Raw genomic sequence first — 26449 nt, 5'->3', positions numbered from 1 at the left:
CATGTAAAATGATATAGCTCTTGATTATATAACTCGTGATCTAGGTTTTGATTTTCCCCCCTCCCAAAATTAGATTCCAAGTTTTTGAATTACAAACGAAGTGCAAATCCTAAATTACACAATGAACTGCAGATGGAATAGCGTAAAGACACATGCAAGGACACAAGAAAGAGGAATAAAAGATGGTAACTATAGAATAGGTTGAACAAAAGATCGTCAGTTGTGAGTAACTACAAGGTGAAAGGCGAGAGAAAGGAGGAAGATGGTCAGTTGTGAGTAACTTTAAGGTGAAAGGTGAGAGAAAGAAGGAAGAGCGAGCGAGAAAGATAGAGGTCGGAATAGCTAGGAGCAAAGGAAGAAGAGGGGAAGAGAGTTGTTGAGAATTGAGGCACAAGGCCATGGAGGAGGTGATGTGAAAAAGATAGGATTAGGAATCAACCACTAACCTGAAATTTACAAATTAATCAATAATTAAGGCCGGCATGTGAAGGGCAGCCGTGTCCTAGGTGGCCTAATAGGAGGCACGGGCTTGGACTTTCATTGGGTCTCGAACTCTCGTCAACTTCCTCCTTCAACCATGAGACCAATCAATTGTTACTGACTTTTGGTGCAACTAAAACTATAAAAAATGGTTGATGGGTTCGTGTGAATCACATCACCCAACGAGCACTTGCCGTATTCCTCCATGGCTACTGGCAGGCTGAGTTCACACCATCTGGGAGCTATCATCCAAAAGGCGGTGTGAAAGGTTGCCGTCCTAGTTGGCCCAATAAGAGGGATGGGCCCGCTCACTCCATGGCTACACCAATCAAAGGTTGGACAAGAGAGGCTGGTTGTTTGACTTTGAACGTCATCAGTTAACTGCGATTTCAAACGTCGAGATTAGCGGCATTAGGCCATGAATCAAGGACAGAAATTTGAAGAGCGCGCGTCGGATTCAATTTTGCGGTGAAACTTCGAAGTTGGACGCTTGTAAGGCGGCGCTCAGCTTACGTTTGCAACCGATAGTTGATCAGAAAGCTCAATTTCCGAGAATTGGATTTGAAATTCAGAATATGGTCACTGGAAATTGAAAGGAAGGACCATCGGACGGTGCCAGGTTTGCGGGAGGCGTCTGGAGATCGGGTCTGATCGTCGTCTACGATGTTCAAAGTCGATTGGTTCAAACCGAGGTGGCGCGGTTAGCTCTCAAACCCTCCTGAGATCTTGGCCCTTGGGGCGTGCCAAAGATTCGCGTTCCGATTGAAGACAGGTAAGGTCTCTCTTTGGTACTGTGCGTGGGCGAGAGAGAGATTTGGGTTGTTCCCATTTGGCCATGCGCACCTTCAATTCACCCGGTGTCTGTCCGCATCTCCTATCTTAGGATTGGCGCAAGTGCATTTTGGGTGCTCTTTTTTCTCTGAAAGTTCATCGCCTTAAGGGACGCCTCTTAGGAGGTGCAGGATGTTCGCTTCTGCCATGCTTTCCGGCAACCCATTATTTCATGTGTAGCGATCGAACGTTGAATAATGTCGCCCTCGATTTGCAGCCTACAGGTGTTCCACCAGATCTGTTTTTCAGAGCACCAAGGTTCTTATTATAACGTTGAATCATCGTTCTTTCCCCCTTTTCTGGCCAGGGCCATGTACATATGTTGTCTTCTAGTCTTGGCTGTTGGCAGCTTCCTGATCTACTACATGTGGCTCTTCCAAAGTGCACCCGATAGGGATGCTCGATGGTCATGATCACAGGGTTGGTCAATTTTTGTAGTTTTTCGTGTCCTGGTGAGCTTTTCGAAGTGCTTGACGTTTGGGAGACAGAAAGCGCCTTACTTTAGGAAAGAATATGCTTGTTATGTGATCTGGATAGTCTCATGGTCTTTCCGTGCTTAATGCGTTTCAGGACGCAACATAAAACCATCACCAAAGGCATAGTGACCAACCTCTTCATTGCATTGTGCGGAAAGAACAGCCAGTGGGTGGATAGAGATTGAGACCTGAATACAGTTGAAAAGATACTCAATGGATTGACCTTTACAATTATTTTACCTATTGCTTGACGTATGGTAGTGAACAACCATTGCGTACCTAATACGACCTAGGATTTATGATCATAGCCACGTAAAATATTAGCCAATTTAAGTCACACACATAGCACTAGTGTGTGCGAGAGAGTGCATTATACTTCACTAGGTAAACAGGTTCGCGACAACTGACATGAATGTTATAATTCCTTGAGTTTTGAGAGCCGGCTTTGCTGTGTGAGTGCCCATTTCTCTTAGTACGTGATGGTAACAATACCACGTTCATATACAATGCATCTCAATTCCGGAAAGTTCTAGATTCGCCATCTACCTCCTCATCTTCAGAAATATCTAAATCAAAATGGTCCCCTTCTTTGGCTACTAACTAGTCCCTCACTTTAGGTAAGGTGAGCTTGCAAAATTGACTGTTGATCCACGTAGCGATGCAAACAAGAAACTTAGGCCTAGGTGTGGTCAATATGTGAGCATACTCTTGGTTCATATGACTGATTAGAAGGCCTTGCAGTTGACTTTTTGACCAAACTGATGATGGAAGCATTGTATGTAGGCCATGTGCATGATTAGGTGTATAGTTTGGCTGTGGTGAAATTGTCACCTTAAACTAGGCTTTATGACCAATAGATGGTCTTGCAAGAACGAGGAAGCCGAGATAGATGGTACACAACCTTAATGCTATCTACACATTTTATTAAATGATAGGATTCCAGTGCATTTCAAGTCACTCCAAGGAAGACAGTGATAGAAGAAGAAGAAGAAGAAGAAGAAGAAGAAGAAGAAGAAGATGCTGCGCCTTGAGTAGGAAGGTCGCTATGCGTTGCTGATCGGGATGGGCCAGGAAAATTGAGTGGTCCATATTTGCTCCTGAACAGGCAATGGCTTGTAGTACACGAGCCATTTGAATGCAAAGTGCTTCTCTTACTCAACCCCTGCATGTGACACGACGTGCAGATCTGTCCCTCAGGCAGGATGCCCTCTGCTTGTCCTGTCTCAATGCGTACTCGGCGAGCAAGGACACTCAGAACTGCCCAATTGTGATCCTCAAGGCATGTGCGAGATGGATCTGGGTATAGCCAGGGGATCGATAAAACCCTCTTCCGCTGTAGGGCATAAGATGGGGTACCATCAGAAGGTGTTCTTCAAGACGAGTGGAGCAGTATCTCACTGTCCACGTGGTGATGCGTGTATGGTCACTTTTGTATTCATTTTTGGAACTATATTTGTACATGTTTTGGTTGCCTATCTGGCTGTCTACATCTTCAGATCTGTGGGTGGTTTGTTTCAATGCTTGTGAGTAGGATCTTACATATTGTAAGATCTCATAGGTCAACAATTTTCTGATGTGTATAAGGGTGAAGGCTTGACTCAGCAGCAAGTCCCTTTCTCTATTTAATTCTGATGTTTGTAAGAGTTAGGGCTTGACACAATAGCAGGTCCCTTTCTCTATTTAAATATTTAAGATCTCATAAGCTAAGAACTGTCTAATGTGTATAGGGGTGAAGGCTTGGCTCAGCAGCAAGCCCTTTTCTCTATCTTATTATAACATAATATCAGAGCCAGTCTATTGAGAGCCGTGGCATTAAAGCCATAGGGATTGACACAAGAGTTCAGAGTTCTTTGCTTGAAGACGAAGGCCTGGAAAGTTAGGTGACTTCAGATCCACAAAGAGGTGTACTCATACATCTGAAGGAGGAGTGCTTTTTGTTGGAATATAAGAGTCACCTCCCCACCTGTGAGCCCAAATTAGGACATGAGGGAGGGCCTTCAGTAGGATACGGGATTAGAGGAAAGGGGGGCAGATATGAGAGAGAGGAGAGTTGACACATGGGTGGCATACAGGATGCCGTGGGTGGCAGAGACCTGCAACAGGCTCTGCAGGGGGCAATAAAGCAGTACAGGAGCCTGTACAGCTGCAGGACAGAAGGTACAGGGACATTCAGACGCTAGGGACAGGTTGGCAGCAAGAGTTATAGATGGCTGGAGCAGGCGCATGGTACAGCAGGGGCAAAAAAACCGACTAGAAGGGGCCGACTGAGCCCCTTCAGCCGACCTGGCCAGCATCCCCATGGGGCACCCTGCAGTCGGCCATTTGGTCGACCAATCAGGCCCAAATCAGGCCTTTGCTGCCCCACAGCCAACCTTCTTGCAGGCCCTTTTGGAGGCCTTATGTGCAGGCCCCCTATGCTTTAGTGGTGCCTTACCCTTCCTCCCTACAATCTACTGCCCCTTTTCCCCTTCAAATTGGGGGCTCGCATGTGGGGTCAATGATCTCTAACACACCCTCTCAATGACACAACTGTGGGCTGATCCCCATGCGTCGAATGAGGTGCTCCATCTGTTCCTTGGGGAGCGCCTTCCTGAAGACGTCTAGATGTTGGTGGTCGGAGAGTACACCAGCTCCATGATATCATCAAGGATGAGCTCTTGTACGAAGTGGTAGTGGGCTTTGATAGGCTTCTCCCGTGCATGGAACACAGGGTTCTTGGCAATAGTAATGCAACTCTGGTTGTCGTTAACTGGCTGAGACGTATCATGGATGCTCAGCTTCAGACCAACCTCCATGGGAGTGATTGCCACCTTGCAATCTTCCACCTGAGACGGCTTCAGTAACTCCCTGCAGTATTTCTCCTGAGAGATGAATATGCTGCTCTTCTCTTGCTTGACTTTGATCCTAAGAAAGTAATGAAGAATATCCAAATCTGTCATCTCAAACTCCTCCATGAGAAGTTTCTTGACTTGAGAAATTTTCTTCGAATGGTCTCCTGTAAGGATAAGATCATCCACCTATAGGATAAGTACCAGCTGCAACCCCCTCTCAGTGAATAAATAGAGGTTTGTCTCATATGGACTCTGCTGTAGTCCGATCTTCAAGAACTCCTCGTCTATCTGCTGGTAACCATGCCCTTGGGGCCTGTTTCAGCCTGTACAACGCCTTCTTTAACTTGCATACCTTGGATGTTGACCTTGGAACCTGAAAGCCTGGTGGTTGATCCACATATACCTCCTCCTCCATGGTTCCGTTCAAGAATGCGGCCTTCATGTCCATCTGAAAGATAGGCCAACTATGATGAGCAGCCAAGGCAATAACAATGTGTATCGTCACCATCGTGGTTGTGGGGGTGAAGCTCTCATCAAAATCAAGTCCCTCTGATTGTGTGCAACCTTTCACCACCAATTGAGCTTTGTATTTGTCCAAGCTCCTATCAAACTTGAACTTCAGCTTGTACACCCATTTGGTACCAATTACCTTCTGCTTGGGCGCCTTGTCCACCAAATCCCAAGCGTCGTTCTTCTGAATGGCGTCCATTTCTGTTTGCATAGCATCCTACCATTTGGGGATATCCCCGGACCCCCGCTTGCTTGAAGGATTTGGGCTTCTCAACTGAGCCACCATAGCATAGTGTATGGAGGGAGTCTTCACATTGCGTTGCCCTCTTCTCTATTTGGAAGGGACGAGACCCAAACTTCTTCTCTGTGCTATCCTTCTTGACACCCTTGAATCCAAAAGTCTTTCCTTGCATCAATGCATATGCTATGCTAGCATTCTCAATCAATTGAGACATGTTAGAAACTTTTGTTTTTTTACAGTGGTCTCTAAGCTCCTTTGGTAAGCCACAACAATACTTCTCCACCTGCTTAGAGAAAGGAACATGCCGATAGGAGCTTATAGGCAACAAAGCCGCCCAAAAATTGCTATTGTACTCCTCAAGATCTCACAACTGTTTGAATTAAGCTCATGCCAGGCAGTCATAATGTCAACCTCAAAAGTCGTAGTAAGCCACACAGCTGAGAACACTTGTTCAAAGCCTACCCAAGTAGTAAGGTGTGGCATAAGCATAGTGGTCCACCAGTGGAGAGCATTACTCTTCAGAAAACTTGCAGCTCGACGTATCTTAGATGACTCAAAAAAACTTCCTCCAGTATACGTTGCATCAAATTGTTGGAGAAAGGTCAAAGCCCCGAGCTTATCTTGAGTACCACTAAATGTCTCGAATTTGACCGTAGCTTCAGCTTCTTTATAGTCTTTCACTTTCTCCTTCGGTGCCAAATTATCATATGTAGGTGCCTGAGCAAAAGGAACATCAACACTCACACTATATCCAGTACCAACACCATGAGGCAAAGCTGTATTATTCAGACCAGCTCCTGAATTTTGCATATTTGGCATAACCATATTGTTTGCTACTGCATTAGGCATTCCGGTTTGCATCCCTAGGGCTGGACCAACATTTGCATATATTAAATTCTGTCCCATGGACTGCATAATAGGTTGAAACCCCACCATTTGACTTGTAGGCATACCAGCAAATTGTGCTTGAGGGCTGGCCACAGCTTGAAAAGCTAATTCTCCACAAAATAACCCTGCCGCATAGGGGGTGCAATAACTCCTTGCTGTTCGGAAACCATAGACTGAAAATTATTACCTTGATTTAATTCTGGAATAACATTAGATTGCTGCAAACCATAGGGGTTTTGCGGGTTGATCCTAGAAATTCACATGCGGCCTCTTGTTAACTTTGAACTCCTTATCCACATCATCGGGCTTCCTTTTCTTTGGCTGTGTTTTAGGGTTCAGAATCTTTTGAAGACGAGGGTCTTGTGAAAATTGAGAAAAAGCTCTCATAAAGCTCTACAACTGTGTTTTGAATAAATCCATGCCCTCCTCATCGGAATTGTCAACCTGCTGCTCAGTAACATGCTGGGATCCCTCTCTCATACCCTGATCATCAATAGGTGTCTGTGACATCCTCTCTTCTTCTTCCTCTTCTGTGCGAGTTAGAGATCTTTCCCTATGAGACATATTTATTGGACTGTATGCTGTATCCTTTGCCTAGTCTGCTGGACTTGCACCAAGCCAACCACAGGCTCACCTCTTGAAGCTAGGTGGACCCCGGCAATGGAACCATGAAACCAGCCTTCACTAATCAAAGGGTGGTAGAATCCACTTTAACCACAGCATACACAACCACAGTGCTCCTACTTAGAAAGACACCGATTGGACCCAAATATTGGCGCCCCTTGTGGTATTTCTTTAATATTCATATAAAGCCAAGAGGCTAATTACAAGGTCTCCTGAAAGTTGCACCATAGGCAAATCACTGCCTAGAGACTTCCAATGTCTTGCATACCTCGCAATTCCTGCTCAACTTTATATGGCGAATATGCATCCAATCACTAGGCCATCACACATCCTTCCTTCTAACCAAGCGTACAACAGAACCCAAAGGCATAAGCTATCCCTCTGCCCACTGCACATGCACAACCAAGTGTCCAACCAGCCAGACACGGCTAAACTGCTGCAGAACAGCCAAAGACAGCCAAACCTTGGCACAACCAACTAGCAAACCCTTCCAAAGCAGGTCGCCCCTATCTGTAGGCACCCTAGCCACTGCCCAACAACATGAAGCATCCTTCCTCTGCCTGGAATCAATACCAAATGCAATAACCAGCCAACCACCAGTCCGGAAACGGCAAAAGCAAGCAAAGACCAGCCTTCCTCTACCCAGATCCACAGGAAATAGGTCGTTTGAACTGGAAAACCCTGAATCCAGCGAAGAACATACGATTCAGCCTTGGCACAGCCCAATGGCAGCTCTAAGTTGTCCCACCTTGAAATGGTCCCGAAATCAACAACTGCTAGAAATCAGCCAGGAATAAATTCGCCCCACTTTTTGGTGCCTGTCTGCAACCCAGGAAGGAGCAAAACAGGTTGCCTCTTCTCCTGGAGCCTGGAACAGCACAAAATCAGCCTGTAGGAGAAATCACACCACTTATGGAGCCCGGAAACAGTTAAAACAAATTGATTCGGAGGCTCTTGGCACAAAACTGAATTTCGTTTTTGAGTTTCTGGCAGCCTTGGCAGCCCACCGACAGCCCACAGACTGCCCTGGTAGTAAAAAATCAGCAAGGCGATGTGATAGAATAGCCCTGGAGCACTTTCCCTGCCTGTGACTTGCCTCTCCTTGTTCTTTTGTGGTCCAGAAAACAACCCTGAAAGCAAATTTCGACTTTCCTGCTTGCTTTTTGGCCTCTTGCATGCCAAATAGGTGTCTTGTGCTGATTTTAGAGTCCCGTGCCAAACATAGCAAGTTTTAATTGCACTACTCTTTTCCCCCTCTGTTGCACACACTGGTCCTAGGAATTAATTGCCTAGTAATTGGCTTGCACATTCACAATTTCCAAGGGCCCGCTAGGAATTTTAATTCCCTAAGTCCCGCACACGTGGCCAAACTTTTGCGCCCCAAAGGCCCAAGGCAATCACACGTAAATTATGGGAGTCGCAAATCAAAATTGCCATAAATTCACGTCCTTGTGGCCTGTTTGCCAAGGATGGAATGCTGATGGGTTGATTGATTAAGGTGGGAAAGGGCCTTGCATATAGGCTTGGGGCCTTTTGGCTGCGAGGCTGATGTTCAGGTCTGCTAGGCTGACCTGGCAGATATCCTGGCCAACCTGCAGTCCCTGCTAGCTAATGGAACCTCCACCACCTGCTGCTGTGTCATGTGGTAGCTCTACAACGACCTGCAATTGCTGCTGCTATGCATGAATGGCATGTGTCTGCTGCAGCCCTTTGCTGTGCTTGGATGCCTGCTCTTGCTGCTGTCCACTTGGCATCCTGCATGGGAGCTTGTGTGGAGCTGACGTCCCCTTTTGTGGAGAATGAGATTAGGGTAAGGCTGATCAGGGAACTCCCACTGGTATTTGGCCTGTCAAGAAAAGGATGGATGGAGGGTTATGCAATAATTATAGAGAGCTCAGAAGGGTTACTATGAAATCATATTCCTATCCCATGGGTGGATGATCTATTAAATGAACTTAAGATGCTTAATTCTTGACAGGTTAGATTCTAGGTCTGGACACCATCAAATTAGAGTTAAGGAGGCTAACCAGCGTAAGGCTGTTTTTAGCGAAAAAACAATGTTGTATGAATACATGGTAATACCCTTTGGGGTTTCTAATGCACATGCCTTTTTCAAGTTCTAAATAAATTCAGATTTAGGGCCCTATTTTTTTGGGTCAGCTTTGGGTTTTGTTGATGACATCTACAATATGCAACAAAACAAGGAGGTTCACTTGATTCATATCAAGTCTGTCTTGAAGATCCTAATGCTTTACAAGGTAGATGCTAGGCTGCTGTGCCTTATAAAGTGTTTTGCCTTTACATGTGAAAAGAAGGTGTTTTGCCTTTATGCCATCTTCCAAATGTGTAGAATGAAGTTTTCTATTTGGAGATGCCAAAATTTCAAATCTTTTTAAGAACTGTTGAAAGAAAAGCCTGCATATAAAGGTCTTCCATAGTAACGCCAGTGCACTTCTATGACATCAACTTTGAGAGCATATACTCTCACATATTTCTTTTATTCCTTAGCCAAAAAAATTTCCATTCAAGATGATTGAATACCATTTAATTTAATTTTAACGGTATCTGCTTACACTTGTGGCAGAATTCTTATTTCATTCTTCTAGGTTCATGGAAGCTACTTCAACCAACTAAAACCCAACATAGGTCCTAAGGCAAGACCATCAAGATCATCACGCAAGGTGTGAGCATCAGAAAGCTTGACCTTGCAAACTTAAGAACTGGTAATGAAGTCTCATTAGCCACTTCAACCGTGAGTCTATGATGTACATCAATGGTAGAAAATCTGATAGCTTGAACTATCTTTTGAATTGATGAAATTATGAGTACTTCCCACACCCACCATTATGAATACATCTCTCCTGTTAATGCTCCCTTTTAGCCTCATACTTTTTAGAGCCTTGGGCACCCACTAGGGCATCTTTTGAGATAGAATACACCTCTACATGAATATACTGGTAGAGTTGCTCCTCATCCACAGCTGCATTGCCATCATTATCTTTCCTTTCATTGAAGTGATCCAACTTTTCCAGATTTCTCCAACCTGCATGTCCAAAATAAGGCTAAGTCTCAAAACAGAATCTGCAGTATCTACATGCAAAACCTTGATACAGCCCAAGACCACAATCCTTGGAACAATTCCATCATCCACTCATGTTTTACAGAGTTTGGTAATTTATTCCATTCAAAACAAATTATACATGAGGTAGGGGTCTGGCCTCTACAATATGATAGGAAAACCAAGGGGGATACATCCCAAGTGTTGTCAAATGAAAAACAGAGAGCAATCCCAGGTCCTCATGAATGAGATCAATATCTCTCGAGCTGTTGCAGAGGAGGCAGTACATCTCCGATTTGGCTCCTGATGGTGAAAGTAAGATCCCGCCCGAGTACAAGTCAGTATATCAGCCACAGTATATGATGGCTGCCTAAAACATCTGCACATCTCGAACGCTAGATCTGCCACAATGTAGTAGTGGAAACCACCTCCCAAGCCAAATCTGCCAGTGAGCTGGGATAGGAATAAAAAACAAATCCTGCGGATCCGTGATGCTAAGATCTGTAGATCCACTCTTGTTTTGAAGCCATCATCACCCGTTTTGATAAGATTTTAGCGCTCAACAGTATCCATCTATACCGAAAATAACAGTTTGTAACAAATAAACTTAATTAAGTACCAATTACTTCTGTACAGAGCCATAAAAGGGGGAGCACAAGCATGCAATACAAACTGTTATCATGCTACGTGATTTAGAGGAAACGGAGGAATACAATTGTTTCTCCTGCAACAGAAAGAGAGGCAGAGCAGGATAGAGTGTAGACATTTGGTTTCGATCTCCATTCTTCTGACTGTCTGGCCTCCACCATACCACTATTGCATCAAACAATGGTCTGCAGATCTATGAACCACACTCGTAATTCATTACTTTTCAGCTACCTTAACTAATCAAGCGACTTACATTACTTCTTAGTGCTCATATCGCCAACCTATGGATAAAGCACCACACCTCTAACAATTGATGAGTGTTTTTTCTCTTATCACATTTACGGTGATAGGACAAAATCTGTATCAAGTTTTTGAGCACTGTATGTTAGAAACTCACTGTCCCCACCTGCGAGCCCCCGATTTGAGGGGACAAGGGGCAGTGAGAGGTAGGAGGGCTGGAGAGAGAGAGACTCAGGTCGGCATCATAGGCAACCAGCACACGGGCTGGTTGCAGCCTGCAACAGCAGGTAAAACAGGGCTTTAGGCCTCACCTGGTCGGTTTTCTAGGGCCCATGTGGTCGGCCACCAGACAGGGTACCGACCCTGCTGGTCGGTCAACTCAAGGGGCTTGGGCAGTCCCTATAAAAGGCCCACTCCTCCATTCATTCCAGCATCCAGTGCAAGACTGAAAGCCCCTCTTCAAGGCTGTGTTCAGCTGGAGCAGGTTGTGAGAGAGAGAGTCCATCAGTTTTCTCCAGCAGTTTGCTGTGTTTTGTACTGCTCCCTTGGAGCTATTTTTCTGCCCACCATCTGGTGGATGAATATACTCTCTTTCTCTCTCCGTCCATATTTATTTCTGAGTGAGGGTTTGTTGCATCTGTGATCATCTATCTGAGTTGAGTGTGTGTAAGAGTTGGAGAGATCTTGGGTGGAGGTTTGAGTGACCTCTTGATTTCTAACACTGTATATAGCTGTGGGTAGGCACATAGTTGTACGCATCTAGGGTAGGTGTGGGCTTTTGGCATTTGTGGATTTTTCTTTCACAAGCATCATGGACTAATGTATAGTTTTTTGAGACAATAAAGTATGTTTTGCAGGGACTTCATGGGAGATGATGAAATGCAATGTGGTTGTACCAGTTTTCCAGAGCAAGGGTGTCCAGTGTGTGGTCAAGTGAAATGTTTTTGGGGTCATGTAAAGTCAAGTCATGAAGGGTTTTTAAATATTTTCCTGAGTCAATGTGCACTTGCATGTTACGGGAATTTGACATGTTTTGGTGCCCACGTCAAGGGGCTTTTCATGTGTGTGTATTGGGGTGTATGCAAGCTTTAATGTGCATGCTAATGTGTGTGGGAATTTTGTGACTAAACTCCAAAATGTGCATTTAATGTGCCTTGGGGGGATATTTGCATTTTTTAAATGGGAGAGTGGTAAAATGTCACTGATGAGGTGGCAAATTAGGCTGAGGTGGCTGGACTGATTGGGAAGGCATCTTGCTCATGCAAAGGTGGCTATGTAGCAAGGAATGTAGAGTGTCTGGATTGCGATCGATCACGTGTAGAGAAATCTAGAATTTTTGAAGAAAAGAGGAAGCGACGCATGTAACTAGGAGTCTCCTAGATGAAAGCGAAAGGCTAAGCGCCCATTAAAAAAAAGGCCTACGTACGTGATGGGATGGGGATTTCCGATTGCATGCTTGGCACAAATGAACACTAGGTGCTTGGTGATGATGAGCTCGGTGGTGTAAGTGGCACTTATTGAAGTCCTGTAGAATTTTGGCCGTGTGTTGATAGTGCGGTTAAAGGAGAGGATCTTGGGCGATTGAGTCTGTGAGCTCCACGAAATCTAAGAGCATGGGCTGACTGTTGTTCTGGGTACACGTTCGCTTCAAGGCTGAGAGCAGGGAGGCTTTGGCCAAGCAAGTGCCCGGCGATGCTGAGGAGACCTTGGCGCTGAAGATCTCCAAAGATAGCGATTTGTTCGTAGTTGGCTGAGCAAGGGTATCTTACAGGCAGGACCATCGTCGTTTGCACGTGAGCTGATACGAGGAATGTATGGGCTGGTTTAAATCATCTGAAGGATTGTTGGCGACGTGAAGTATGAGCGTTGAGTACTCTGTGGGTAGGAGAAGAATACATACGTTGGAAGTGGGTTTGTAATGCAGAGATGGTTGATGCGACCTGATTTGCCAGTCCCTTTCACTCTTGGGTCGTTGACTGCAGCTTTGGGGAGAGTTACGTGCTGTTGTCCTTGATGGAAGCTTAGGAGTGTGGACTGTGGGTTCATAGTATTCTGAGGCCGACTGTTCTCTGAGTTTTGAGGGGAAGTTCAGTTCTAAGTTTATCTGTTTCGGGCTGTGTAGTCTTTTGGCTCTCTTTGAGTCTGTGTGATTCATGTTCAGTCAGTTTTTGTGGGGGTTTGTCTCGGTGCCTAATACAAAGACATGCTCTGGAACTTGGCTCATAAGCTCATCATCTACGAGCCCACATTGCAGCTGATCCCTATGAAGTCTCAGCTATCTGATGTGGTGAAGTACATAATTCCTGGTTGTCTTTCCTTTTTTTTCCTTATCATCTTTTTGGCGATCTTGCTGGGGACAGGAGAAGTTTTGAATTGAGATTGGGTACTTAAGACAGAACGGCCCAGAAGATTGGCTGGGGAATGTTGCTTGAATTTCTGTGTGATTAGGGATTGAAACTATGAAGACAAAGCCTCGCATGAGAGTGATTTATTGTGAGTTATGTGGGGAGTGTGGACACAAGAGAGATAGATGCCTTGATGTTGAACTTTGGGTGATACGTCCCCATGCTAAGGTTCAAAAGACTTTGAAAGTGATTGCTCTTAGGAAGAAGAATGTCAGTCAGATGCAGGGTAAGTTTTCTTCAGTAGAGTTATCGTTTTGTTTTCTTTCCAAAAGAGGTTGGGTGGTATTTCTGGTTGGGAGTGTGTTTGAGATAAGTTAGTCAAGAGGAGAGATGGCTCATGAATTTTCTCGATTTTACGGGTTGCCCAATGAAGACTTAGAGAGGTTTTTAGAGTGCTTGGAGTTCACAGCTCTTATTAAAGACAGGAATGCTCTAGAAGTCCTTCTTCTATCCTTTTGTCTGTTGGGAGAAGTGAGAACTTGGCTACATACTTTCTCTGCAAGGATGCAGGGTGCTCAAAGAAACTTGACTTATCCAGAGGTGAGGACAGCTTTCTATTGAAAATGGGGAGAGGGTGAGAGACACATGATTGGAGACAAGAGCTGAGGCACGAACTGATGTTGATAGATAGATAGATTGTATATCACAGCAAGTACATTGCCTCTTTTATAGGCTGGGCAAGCCTTATCTTCCCACACTGATACCTCATAGATGAGGTCACACACAAGAGAATCTAGATCCTATAATCTAGGGGAGGAATCACACCTACCACATGAGGTGGCACAAGTGGCCTCAAGACTCTTCACACTCACACAATTGTAGGACACTCCTAGGACTCTAGGACCACTAGGATCACACACACTAGGACTCCGATTCCAACAAACCCCCCTTCTGAGCTAGGGTGAAAAACTATGACATCATCCAGACTGTGCATCCCAGGCAATCTCAGAGGCTAACAGCTGAGCATAATTCAGAGGTTGAACCAAGCACTCCCATGGCTTAGGTGTCAACGTGATCAGAGACTCAAATCTGAGCATGGATGCATGACCAACTCATAGGTCTAGGGAGTACACCAACATCCTGGAACTCGGCCAGGCCTAATAAAGGAAAGACATAACAACCCCCCTGTCTCCTAATTGGGTACATGGAAATAAGTGGAGCCTTTTATAGGACAAGGCACACAAAAATGAAAAATTATTACATCATTTTAGGGGGACTACCCAAGACAGAGTACCTAATACACATGACTCTAGAAAGCCCACTCTTCATCTATCACCTCATGGAGGGATAGACCAGAAATAGCAGCAGTGCAGGCTTGTTCCTCAGGTTCAGAAGGTGTAGCTTCATCGTCTTCGTCCTCGCTCTGCTCCGCAACCAGATTGGCATGTTCTTTGGCTTGTACCTTTGCCATTTTCTTGAAGCAATGATCCTCTGGATGGCCAAGTTTCTGACAATAATTACATTTAAGAGGTTTTCCTTTCTTCGTGGGCTTATTCTTGAGAAAGAATGCTTTGCCAGATTAGAAGGAAGATTCTGCTTTCTCTGTAAGCCTACGGTTCTCATCAATGAGATGAGCTACCATATCCTTAAAGCTCATATTGCGGTTGACTCTTAGGACAGCAAGGATCTCATTGTACTTGGAAATGTCTTCAATACTTGAGAGAAGTACAGCAACTTGATCATCATCTTCAACAATGGCTCGGATGGCAGATAATTGTTGGAGAATTGACCCAAGATTGCTCAAGTGTTCATTGAGGGTTTCAGTTTTCTTCATCTTGAGCTTGAAGAGTTTTTGTTTGAGAAATACTTTGGAATTATTGATCTTATTTCCAAACAAATTCTCTAATTTTTCCCAAACGTCATTTGCTGTCTTATCAAAATCCACATGGTGGATAAGGTTGTCAGCTAAAGCTAGGCCAATGATAGCCATTGCTTTATCATTTTGGTTCTCCCACCAACTGATTCTAGCATCATCACCTTGGGGTTTTGGCTCCTTGCCATTGGTGATATTCCATATGCCTTCTCGCATAAGAAGAAGCCGGAGTTTTGTCTGCCAAGTTGGGAAATTGCTCCATGAGAATTTCTCGATGAACGAGGAGTTTTTTATGCTATCCATTGGTGGGAAGGTCTTAGCTGTTATTACAGCCAGTGTCTAAATCCCTTACAATGTTTACTCAGATTTCAAAAAAGGCCCAAATTTTACATGGTAGAAGCTTCAATTATGCCAAAGGAAGACACAGGACAGAAAAGCCCTAAATTTTTGGGTTAGGGTTGCTGCAAAATTAGGGTTTGCAAAAAATTGGGGCTTTTCTAAATTTCTGACAGAAGAGTTCTCGTTCAACGGTTGGAAACCCTCACATCATGAAAACACCCCAAAAATTCGAGAAGTTGAGCATAAATTGTAAAGGGGCAAAAATTAGGGTTTCGGGCAGGAAATCGGTCACGAACAGGGCCTGTGGCAGTCAAAATGACGATTGAATTGCTGCAGCATCTGATCCATTCCGACTGAGGGAATTACGAAAGGGGAGCTGCAACGTGGGCAGAGAGGTGCAGCGTAGAGCAGCAGTTGCGTGGGCAGGAGCTGTAGCGTGGGCAGCTTCGGGTCAGTAAGAGTTGCGTTGACGTGCGAGTCGATGGCCACGACCCTCAGATCGTCAGTCGCCAGTACATGCGAGACGCCGCCAAATCATCGACGGATTTTGACACCTTCGTAGGAGCTGTCGCAGGTCTAGCTACGTGGGCAGTAGGAGAAGTTGCATGGGCAACTAGAAGTAGCGTGGGTGTACGGGCACTCAGCAGGCTCGAGCAGGTAGAAGATCCGCAGGATGGCGGGCAGAATGGCGCAGCATCAGGGAAGATAGCGGAGAGGCGGCAACATCAATGGGCAAGGCGTGAGCAGATTGCGAGGGAGGCCGACTGCTTCAATCTGTTGCTGGTCGGCAGCTTCTCCAGATCTGGTGGTGCATGCAGCGTAAGTAGAGGCAGCAGAAGAGTGGCGCAGGTGTGGCAGCGAAGGATGGGCAGGACGCTTCCTCCATGACGAGTGCTTCCCCTTTGCTTTCGCTCCCCTTCATACGCAGCTATGGAAGGTAGGTGTGCAGCTCCACGTTTATGAAGCTCATCACCTCAAGGAGAGGCTAAGGAGAAGAGGAAATCACGAGTAGCTACAAGAGGAGCTCACGAGGAGAGGAATGCCATCAGGCAGGAGCTTCAAGGTGGCTCTGATACCAATTGTTGAAAATGGGGAGAGGGTGAGAGACACATGATTGGAGACAAGAGCTGAGGCACGAACTGATGTTGATAGATAGATAGATTGTATATCACAGCAAGTACATTGCCTCTTTTATAGGCTGGGCAAGCCTTATCTTCCCACACTGATACCTCATAGATGAGGTCACACACAAGAGAATCTAGATCCTATAATCTAAGGGAGGAATCACACCTACCACATGAGGTGGCACAAGTGGCCTCAAGACTCTTCACACTCACACAACTGTAGGACACTCCTAGGACTCTAGGACCACTAGGACCACACACACTAGGACTCCGATTCCAACACTTTCTTGGACAGGTTTATGTGTGTTAGAGATCCTGATGGCATTTGGAGAGAGCTATGTTTATTGCAGCAACAGCTGACTCAGCTAGTGGATGAGTATGTCGGTAAGTTCACTGTGTTGTGGAATAAATGGCAGGTGGCCTTATTACCTGAAGTTCCTTCTAGAGTCATAAAAAAGGATAGGTTTGTTGCTGGTTTGTGAAGCTGGAGATTAGGATAAAGATTGAATGTAAAGAGCTGGTCACTTATGAGGATGCTCTCAGGGTAGCAAAAGAGAAGGAGAGGAAGCAGATAAGATTGTCACAAATGATGCAGGAGATGCCAATGGTTCAGCATGTGCATGAAATTATCTCTCATGTGAAGCCAGAAATAGAGAAGCCTGAAGTCAGGAAGGAGGAGAATATAAAAGAAGAAATTCATGAAATATCGGAGCTTATGAAGAGTTTGAGTTTGAATTTGATGAACGGTAGGGGAAGAGGTAGATCATCGGGTGGTTATGGCAGAGGCAACATGCCTTCTTCAAATAATCCAGGCCCGTGGCAGGCAGGATGAGGTCAAGGGTCATTTGCGCCTTGTGTCCAGTGCTTTAATTGTGGAGAGTGAGGACATTACAACACACACTGTGATAAGCCTCCTTGTGCTGGAGGTGATGCTTATCCATTGCCAACAGGGTTAAATAATAGGGTGAATGATCATAGTGTAGAAGTAAAAGATGCAGGTCAGCCTAATACCTATGGAATCCGTACAGCCACTGCAGAAGAGAAAGGGAAAGGTAAGGCAGTTACATTTGGCTTGTTGGAGTTGGAGGAAGTTAAAGATGTCATGCCATTAGGGAAGAGAGATAGAGAAGAGGAGGTTGGTCCGAGTGCAAAGAAGGGGAAGCAGTCTGAGGAGATGATGACCTACCAAAAGAAGAAGAGCAGGAAGTCCAGAAGGAAGTACAGAACTGCAGATTATCCCATGGGGAAAGAGCAAGGAGATTATGATTTGGTGGAAGATCTTTCAGGGAGGAAACCGGACATTACATTTTGCCCAAATGATTGGTCTATGCCCAATGCTTAAAAAAGAATGTAGGCGGGCTGTAAATCCAGCAAAGAAGAACTCTCATAAAGGTACAATTAAGCTGATGTCTGTCTCAGAGTTGCCAGGTCTTTTACCTGCTGTAGAAGCCTGGCATAAAGGAAAGGGTTTTGGAGAGGCCTATATAGATGGGGGTGCACAGATTTGTGTGATTACTCAGGCTTGTGTGGAGAGATTAGGATTGAAGATATCCCGCTCCTTTAGTTATCGCATCAGAATGGCAAACCACTCCAAGGTGAAGACTTTAGGGATAGTACCTAGCCTGGAGGTTGAGGCATTCAGTGTTTCATGTTGAGTGGATTGTCATGTGATGCCTACGGGGTTGGGAGCCTATCCTTTGATTCTTGGAAGGCCGTGGTTGATGAAGGTAGGTGCAATTCAGAATTGGCAGAGAGGAATCTTTTTTGTACATACGAATGGGAAGAAATTGAATTTTGATATGGTAAGCAGGGCTGAAGTTTGAGATAAAGGAAGGTGCCAAACCTGTTTTTCAGAAAATAAGGAGATTAAGCCCGGAACAGAGAGATGGGTTGAAGGAAGAGGTAGATAAGCTTCTCAAGGCAGGAATAATTTATCCTGTAGTTCACTATGATTGGATAAGTCCTGTGGTCATAGTGCCAAAAGGTGTAGACAAATGTAGAGTCTGTGTCGATTACAAACCTTTGAATGCAGTGACAAAGAGAAACCACTATCCTTTGCCTTTTCTGGATGATATTCTTGATAAAGTGGCGGGTCATGAAATGTACAGCTTGTGTGACGGATATTCAGGGTACTTCCAGATAGCCATAGCCCAGGAAGATCAAATCAAGACTACTTTCATTACCCCCTGGGGCTGTTTTTGTTACAGGAAAATGCCTTTTGGAGTTACCAACGGCCCCTTGCACTATCAGGAGAATTCAGATCTGATTTTATCACCTTTTTTGGATAAATTTTGTAAAGTGTTTATTGATGACATCTGTGTCTACAGTGGAAGAAGGGAGCACTGTGGCAAGCTGGATCAGGTATTCTATGAGATTGATAATAATGGTGGTCAATTAAATCCTAAGAAGACTCAGTTAGCTCAGACCAGCATTAAAATATTGGGGCATATTGTATCTGAGAATGGGATTGAGCCGGATCCAGGTAAAGTGAAAGCTTTAGTTATGCTGTCCTCTCTTGAGAATACCAAGCAGTTGCATACCTTTCTTCAGAAGGTGAAGTATCTGTCGAGATTTATTCATATGTTATCTCATATTTTGTATCCTCTTCAGCAGGTAGTAAAATTTGAGCCTCTGAAATGGACGGTAGAGAGTGAAGAGGTGTTTGAGGCAGTTAAGGAATCCTTGACTCATGTTTCAAGTGTAAAGCCACCAGATTATTCCAGGACTTTTTATGTGAATCCATCCGTAGGACCAGATGCTATTGGTGCTATTCTTTTGTAGCAGGGAGAGGGTTCCAGATATATGAGGCCAGTCTATTGTGCCAGCAGGGTGAAGAGTGAAGTAGAGAGGAAGTATTCAGCGGCTGAATTGGTCCTGGCTAGCCTCTTGTATGCTTGTAGGAGATTTCGGTCTTATCTATTGTCCAGACCTTTTGTGGTTCTCACCTCATGCTCACTACTGCCTCATATGTTGACTAGTACAAACATCTCCAGGAGCATGATTAAATGGATAGTAGAGTTCCAAGAGTACTCTTTTACCTTCTTGGTTGAGAACTCTACCAGAGCTTCCTTGGCTGATCTCCTCACCTATAAGGAAGGACCTATTTTAGTTGAAGATGTGGAGAAGAACACTGACATGAATGAAGAAAAAGTACTAGAGGATGCATTTGTTTTACACTTTGATGGATCTTACAAAAAAAGTTTAAATAAAAGTACAGGAGGAATTGTCATTTATGATCCTGGAGGAAAGGAGATTCGAAAAATGGGAATTCAGCTCGAAGCCAGTAGTAATAATGAAGCTGAATATGCAGCCCTCTTCGAAGGTTTGAAAGTATGCATTAGTCTGGGTATAAAGAGACTCATGATTAAGGGAGATGCTCTGTTGGTTGTGAAGCAAATTTTAGGTGTCTGGAAGGTTAAGCATGTTCATTTGAAGAGATGGATAAGCGCGGTGAAGAAACTGTTAAATCGATTGGATGCTTGGACACTCCAGCATATTGAAAGAGGTAAGAATGTAAATGCACATGATGCTGCGCAGGAAATTACAGCAGCTTATGTTGATGCAATAGGAGTGCAGGAGCCCTTATACAAAGGAAGGGAGACATTGGCTTGTGAGGAAAGCTTCCTGTTAACTGGTAAAGTGCTTGAAGAAGTTCCGAAACAAAGAAAATACAGATTTATTAAAAGCTGTACTTATTATTGTCTGATAGATGATGTTCTTCACATGAAAGGGGCTGATCTGGTGCTTAGAAGAATTCGCTGGTATGAGGAAGTTTTTCATATTCTACAAGCTAATCATGAGGGAGTATGTGGAGGACATTTTGATTTCAAAATCATGCTAAGGAAAACACTTACAGAAGGGTATGTGTGGCCATCCATCTAGAGAGACATAAGACATTGGTGCAGGTCATGCCTACAGTGTCAGCAGACGAGTAAGAGGATCTTACATCCAGAACTCAGAAATATCATGCTTGCTTATAATATTTTTGAGAAATGGGGAATAGATGCCATCGGTCCTCTACCCATGACAACCAGGGGAAATTGTTATGTGCTGACAGCTGTGGATTATTTGACGAGATGGGATGAAGCACGAGCAGTACGGGGTGTCAATGCAAAATCTGTATGTAAATTTGTGTATGAGGATATCTGCTGTAGATTTGGTGTGCCACCGGAGTTGCTTTCTGACAGAGGTCTAGGTTTCAGGAGTGAACTGGTGGATTTAGTATGTGGTAAGCTGAAGATAAGACACATATATGCAAGTCCCTATTATTCCCAATGTAATGGGATGAGTGAAAAATTTAATGGTGTGTGTACTAATATCATGGGAAAGATCACGAGAACACATGAGAAGGAGTGGGACCTTGCTTTGCACTGGGCTTTATGGGCTTATAGAGTTGCAGTAAAAGAAGGCACCCAGTTTTCACCATTTCATCTTGTTTACGGGAAAGAAGCTCTATTACCCTGGGAAGTAGAAATTCCTGCATTACAGATGTTAATGAAGATAAACGAGGATTCAAATTCTACTTTCTAGAACCGATTATTGGATTTGCAAGAAGCACAACTAGACAGACAAAAGGCGGTGGAACATTATGCTTTAATTCAAGAGGAGAATCAGAAGAGAGCAAACAAGAAATTCAGGGATAAGAAAATCGAGGAGGGTGATCTAGTTTTGAGATACAACAGTAGTCTGGATTCTACCTTCAGGAAGAAATTTGTGACTAAATGGGATGGACCTTTTCGTGTGACGAAGAAATTCAAAAATGGCTCATACCAACTTGAGAAATTGGATGGTCAGCAGCATAAGAATAGAGTCAATGGCTTCAGACTAAAGAAATACTTTCATAGGATCATGAGTGTGGGCAGCTGTGGACCTACTGTGATGAAACCAGACAAGCCGGAAGACCTCATGGATGAGGATATCTTTGAAGAACTGCAAATCTTATATACCCCTGTCTGCAAGACATGAATGTCTGCAGACTTGGGGATGGGAAAAATGATAGGAAAAAATCTGTATCAAGTTTTTGAGCATTGTATATAGCTGTGGGTAGGCACATAGTTGCACACATCTAGGGTAGGTGTGCGCTTTTGGCATTTGTGGATTTTTCTTTCACAAGCATGATGGACTAATGTATAGTTTTTTGAGACAATAAAGTATGTTTTGCAGGGACTTCATGGGAGATGATGAAATGCAATGTGGTTGTACCAGACTTCCAGAGCAAGGGTGTCCAGTGTGTGGTCAAGTGAAATGTTTTTGGGGTCATGTAGAGTCAAGTCATGAAGGGTTTTTAAATATTTTCCTGAGTCAATGTGCACTTGCATGTTATGGGAATTTGACATGTTTTGGTGCCCACGTCAAGGGGCTTTTCATGTGTGTGTATAGGGGTGCATGCAAGCTTTAATGTGCATGCTAATGTGTGTGGGAATTGTGTGACTAAAGGTCCAAAATGTGCATTTAATGTGCCTTGGGGGGATATTTGCATTTTTTAAATGAGAGAGTGGTAAAATGTCACTGATGAGGTGGCAAATTAGGCTGAGGTGGCTGGACTGATTGGGAAGGCATCCTGCTCATGCAAAGGTGGCTACGTAGCAAGGAATGTAGAGCGTTTGGATTGCGATCGATCACGTGTAGAGAAATCTAGAATTTCTGAAGAAAAGAGGAAGCGATGCACGTAACTAGGGGTCTCGTAGATGAAAGCGAAAGGCTAAGCGCCCATTAAAAAAAAGGCCTACGTACGTGATGGGATGGGGATTTCCGACTGCATGCTTGGCACAAATGAACACTAGGTGCTTGGTGATGATGAGCTCGGTGGTGTAAGTGGCACTTACTGAAGTCCTGTAGAATTTTGGCCGTGTGTTGATAGTGCGGTTGAAGGAGAGGATCTTGGGGGATTGAGTCTGTGAGCTCCAAGAAATCTAAGAGCATGGGCTGACTGTTATTCGGGGTACACGTTCGCTTCAAGGCTGAGAGCAGGGAGGCTTTGGCCAAGCAAGTGCCCGGTGATGCTGAGGAGACCTTGGCGCTGAAGATCTCCAGAGATAGCGATCTGTTCGTAGTTGGCTGAGCAAGGCTACCTTATAGGCAGGACCATCGTCGTCTGCACGTGAGCTGATACGAGGAATGTATGGGCTGGTTTAAATCATCTGAAGGACTGTTGGCGACGTGAGGTATGAGCGTGGAGTACTCTGTGGGCAGGAGAAGAATACATACGCTGGAAGTGGGTTTGTAATGCAGAGATGGTTGATGCGACCTGATTTGCCAGTCCCTTTCACTCTTGGGTCGTTGACTGCAGCTTTGGGGAGAGTTACGTGCTGTTGTCCTTGATGGAAGCTTAGGAGTGTGGGCTGTGGGTTCATAGTATTCTGAGGCTGACTGTTCTCTGAGTTTTGGGGGGAAGTTCAGTTCTAAGTTTATCTGTTTCGGGCTGTGTAGTCTTTTGGCTCTCTTTGAGTCTGTGTGATCCATGTTCAGTCAGTTTTTGTGGGGGTTTGTCTCGGTGCCTAATACAAAGACACATGCTCTGGAACCTGGTTCATAAGCTCATCATCTACGAGCCCACATTGCAGCTGATCCCTATGAAGTCTCAGCTATCTGACGTGGTGAAGTACATAATTCCTGGTTGTCTTTCCTTTTTTTTCCTTATCAACGGTGATGCATTTTTGTAATTTGTTTTGTTATTCACTTGCTATGGTTACATTGGTCAAGAGCACTTTTCTGGGTTTTGTGAATTGCATCATATTATCTTATGCCTTTAAACTTCTTGGCTTGTTATCAGTTTTTCAAGGACTAAGGATGAATTGTATCATTCTTCACAATGTTTGAAAGATTGCTACTGCAGAGTCTTTGTATGGGACAGTAAAGAACAATCTACATATTTTTACAGGTGATTGCTATGCCTTGAGTAGATTTCCAAGGACCAGCATGCATGAGGACGCTGAGAATATCTATTTGGTGAGGTATGCCATTTTCTGCTCTGTCTCTCAAGTAGAAGATGCTGAAATTCATGGATCCATTATTTTTTTGGTACCACCAGCTTTTTCCATGATGTGTTGCCAAATCTGATGGTCTGGATTGTAAAAGCACTTTTGTCCCTTTAATTTTAATGATAGACAATAAATCCCTTTACTTTATGGGGGGGTTAGTGTTTTAAAGGTTTCATCGAGTGATCTTTCATAATTACGTTAGTATCCAGAAAAGTAAAAAATTCTGTTGTGAAGAAGATGGATGGTCTATACCATTAACAGGTTTTGTAAGTTGGGTTCAAGGATATGTTTTCTTTGCTTTCCTTTGAAATCTAAAATTGGAATTATCTTTTCCTTATTTCAAAATTCCATTCTAATGTTGCTTTCAAAATTCCATTCTAACATTGCTTTCGACTATGCTACAGGTCATATATTGAAAGCAAAATCTGCAATAATGGTGCTTGCTTTTTCTAGGGCAGACTCATTGTTATCGATCAGAGAGCAAGAAGCTCACACGCAGCAACTTATGAGTATTGCTGCAAGTCTTCTATATGGATGCGTGGCTCTAGTCATGGGGTTTGTGAATAAGGTATATAGATGGCACAAAAAATTTTCCGTATGGCATTGACCACCTGTAAGTTATTACTTGATGAATACTCATGCTCAAGGAGGTATGGCTTTCAGGGGATACTTCAATTGTGGCCATATTCAAATACTCTGTTGACATTACAAATGGCTGCTTCTGTGGCTATGGTCTACGCAGCCAAATATTGCAAAATACTGCATGCCAGGCCTCTTCAGTTCAGTTCAGCAAGAAGCCTTTTACCAGTTGTATTCTTCTACAATGCGAATGTAGCTTTTGCCTTGGCTGGACTTCAAGTCCTGAATATACCAATATTTAATGCATTAAAACGTATGACACCAGTCCTGATAATCATTGGAAAGTTTGCAATAGGTGATGGGCTTCCCTCAAAGCAGGTTCTTTTATCAGTTTCAACAATTGTGGTTGGTTGTGTAATTGCGGGCCTTGGAGACCTGAGTTTTGATCTGCTTGGCTATCTCATGGCCCTGACCAGTTGTGGATTGCAGTCCACTTACTTGATTCTTGTGGAAAAGAGTGGAAAAGAGCAAGGTTACAATTCACACGAATTGCTTCTTTACAATGCAGTCTTGTCATTGCCAGTTCTTTTAGTGCTTATATTATGCTCTGGAGAAGGAATCACGGCCTTGTCTGCAATTAATGTGCAGATGAAGTCCTCAAACTTCTTTCTTGGTCTGTTAATTTTTTCATTGTTCTTGGGATCACTCTTGAATTATTCATTGTTTTTGTGTACCTTATGGAATTCTGCATTGACAACAACAGTGGTTGGGGCAATGAAGGGCTTAGTTTCCTCTGTAAGTTCCTTACTTTTAAAATGGGTAAATTCTAATACTGTCTCTTCTTTTCTGTTTGTTCAAGCAGCTAGCATGTTCTTGTTTTACCATCCAGTTCTTGCCCATCTCTGAAGCTGGCGTGTATATTGTCTAACTTCTTTCTGTTTGATCCATGGATGAAGGTGCTTGGATTCTTTGTCCTTGGAGGAGTTAAAGTCACACTTCTTGTAGTTCTTGGTGTTTTCATGAATACAGTAGGGGGGATATGGTATGGTGCTGTGAAGTTCCACCAGAAGCACAGAGGAATGACTGGATCCTCAACTAGGTTCACTGGAGATTCAAAAAGGCATCAGCCAGTTTTGCCTAGATGACGTTGAAAAATAGCCTTTTGTAACAGGTCTTTGACAGTGTGTTTTGTGAGGTAGCATGAGCATCTTCTAGTCTATCTAGGTCTGTGACTCCTGGTTTCTGAGATCCAGTGTCAGTTCTTCAAGCATGTTCTATACATGGACATATACCGGTCTCTGGTTTGTATTTTAGGAAAATTCTGTTAGATTTGGTTGTTGTAAACTAGTTGTTACTGTGCATAAGGATGGATTTGTGGTTCGGAATCCCACCATTAAAAATGTTTTGTCTGGCTCGAAAAAGGCACCATTCAATACCCACCACTATTTTTGTTCTCTTGTATACAATTAATTTGGAGGACTTGTTGTGCAGGCTTTCATGTATGCACACCTTCCAGGGACACGCACATTCCCTTTGGTGTAGAATTCAGGATTCTTTGTCCTATGCCATCACCTGAATTATATGGGTAATCAGTGTGATTTGTATCCAAGTCATTATGGTGCTGTAATTGTATGAAAAAAAGCTTGCTGCAGTGTGAGGCATTCTTGCCCAATGTATCCCCATGAACACAATGGGTGATATGATTTTCATTGCTTTGTGTGAATGTTATCATACTCCTTCAATGTTATGTGACCTTATTTATACATTATGTTTTACGCCCAAATTGTAAGGTCGCTTGAAGTTGTTATGGTTGGACTAGTGCCATTGCTGAAATATGGAAAACGCTTTACATGATATACAGCTTGTTTTCTTTATTGATGAGCCGTTCTGGTGCAAATATATCAAATAAGGATTCGTTAAGCTTGAATCTGGAAGCTAATAATTACATGTATGGAAGCTTTCCTTCTTAACCAACCATTGTATATACTGCTTATGTTAACCATATGTTAACCAGCGCTTATGAATTGTCATTATTTTGACCATCATCCACCCCTTGTCTTCATTCCATGGGCTGTGAGAGCTTTACAATTTCAGTGAGACAATTCCAGGTTTATTCATGCAGCTTGATCATGGATCATGTTAGCCCCTAAATAGGTATAAATTACTTCTCTTTCATGTGATGTGTGGATCATGTTAACCCCTAAATAGGTATAAATTACTTCATATTGTTCTCTTTCATGTGATGTGTGGATCATTAGTTTTGCCATCAAGATTTTCCATGGCTTGCCTTAGTGTTCCATGGAGGAAATTTTCATGTCGCTTGTATTTGCTGATTTTCCTTTACTCATCTTTGAAGCTTGATAAGAATAGGCATTATAATAT

At 43.8% G+C, this 26449-nt stretch overlaps 1 protein-coding gene across 6 annotated transcripts; it reads left to right on the top strand.

Annotated features, from left to right (window-relative positions):
* The first annotated feature begins 791 nt into the window (after window positions 1–791).
* Window positions 792–25839, top strand: LOC147896339 (UDP-galactose/UDP-glucose transporter 7-like). Of its 6 annotated transcripts, none has more exons than XM_087382726.1 (6): window positions 792–972; window positions 1100–1180; window positions 23389–23461; window positions 23893–24056; window positions 24152–24862; window positions 25024–25839. In XM_087382726.1, exons 4-6 carry the CDS (start codon window positions 23922–23924, stop codon window positions 25210–25212), a joined length of 1035 nt encoding a protein of 344 aa, XP_087238852.1. In that variant the 5' UTR covers window positions 792–972; window positions 1100–1180; window positions 23389–23461; window positions 23893–23921; the 3' UTR covers window positions 25213–25839. The 6 variants fall into 6 exon arrangements, with proteins under 6 accessions (XP_087238852.1, XP_087238849.1, XP_087238853.1 ...); XM_087382723.1 differs by having other exon boundaries at window positions 1100–1252; XM_087382727.1 differs by having other exon boundaries at window positions 792–1252; window positions 24152–24599; window positions 24831–24862.
* Window positions 25840–26449: the final 610 nt, after the last annotated feature.

This window comes from Dipteris shenzhenensis, chromosome 12 (assembly GCF_047967505.1).
Source record: "Dipteris shenzhenensis isolate YYH24624 ecotype China chromosome 12, Dip_SZ_1.0, whole genome shotgun sequence".
Classification (NCBI taxonomy): domain Eukaryota; kingdom Viridiplantae; phylum Streptophyta; class Polypodiopsida; order Gleicheniales; family Dipteridaceae; genus Dipteris; species Dipteris shenzhenensis.
Note: the sequence above shows the minus strand (reverse complement) of the source record. Positions and strands in the feature narration are given on the sequence as shown.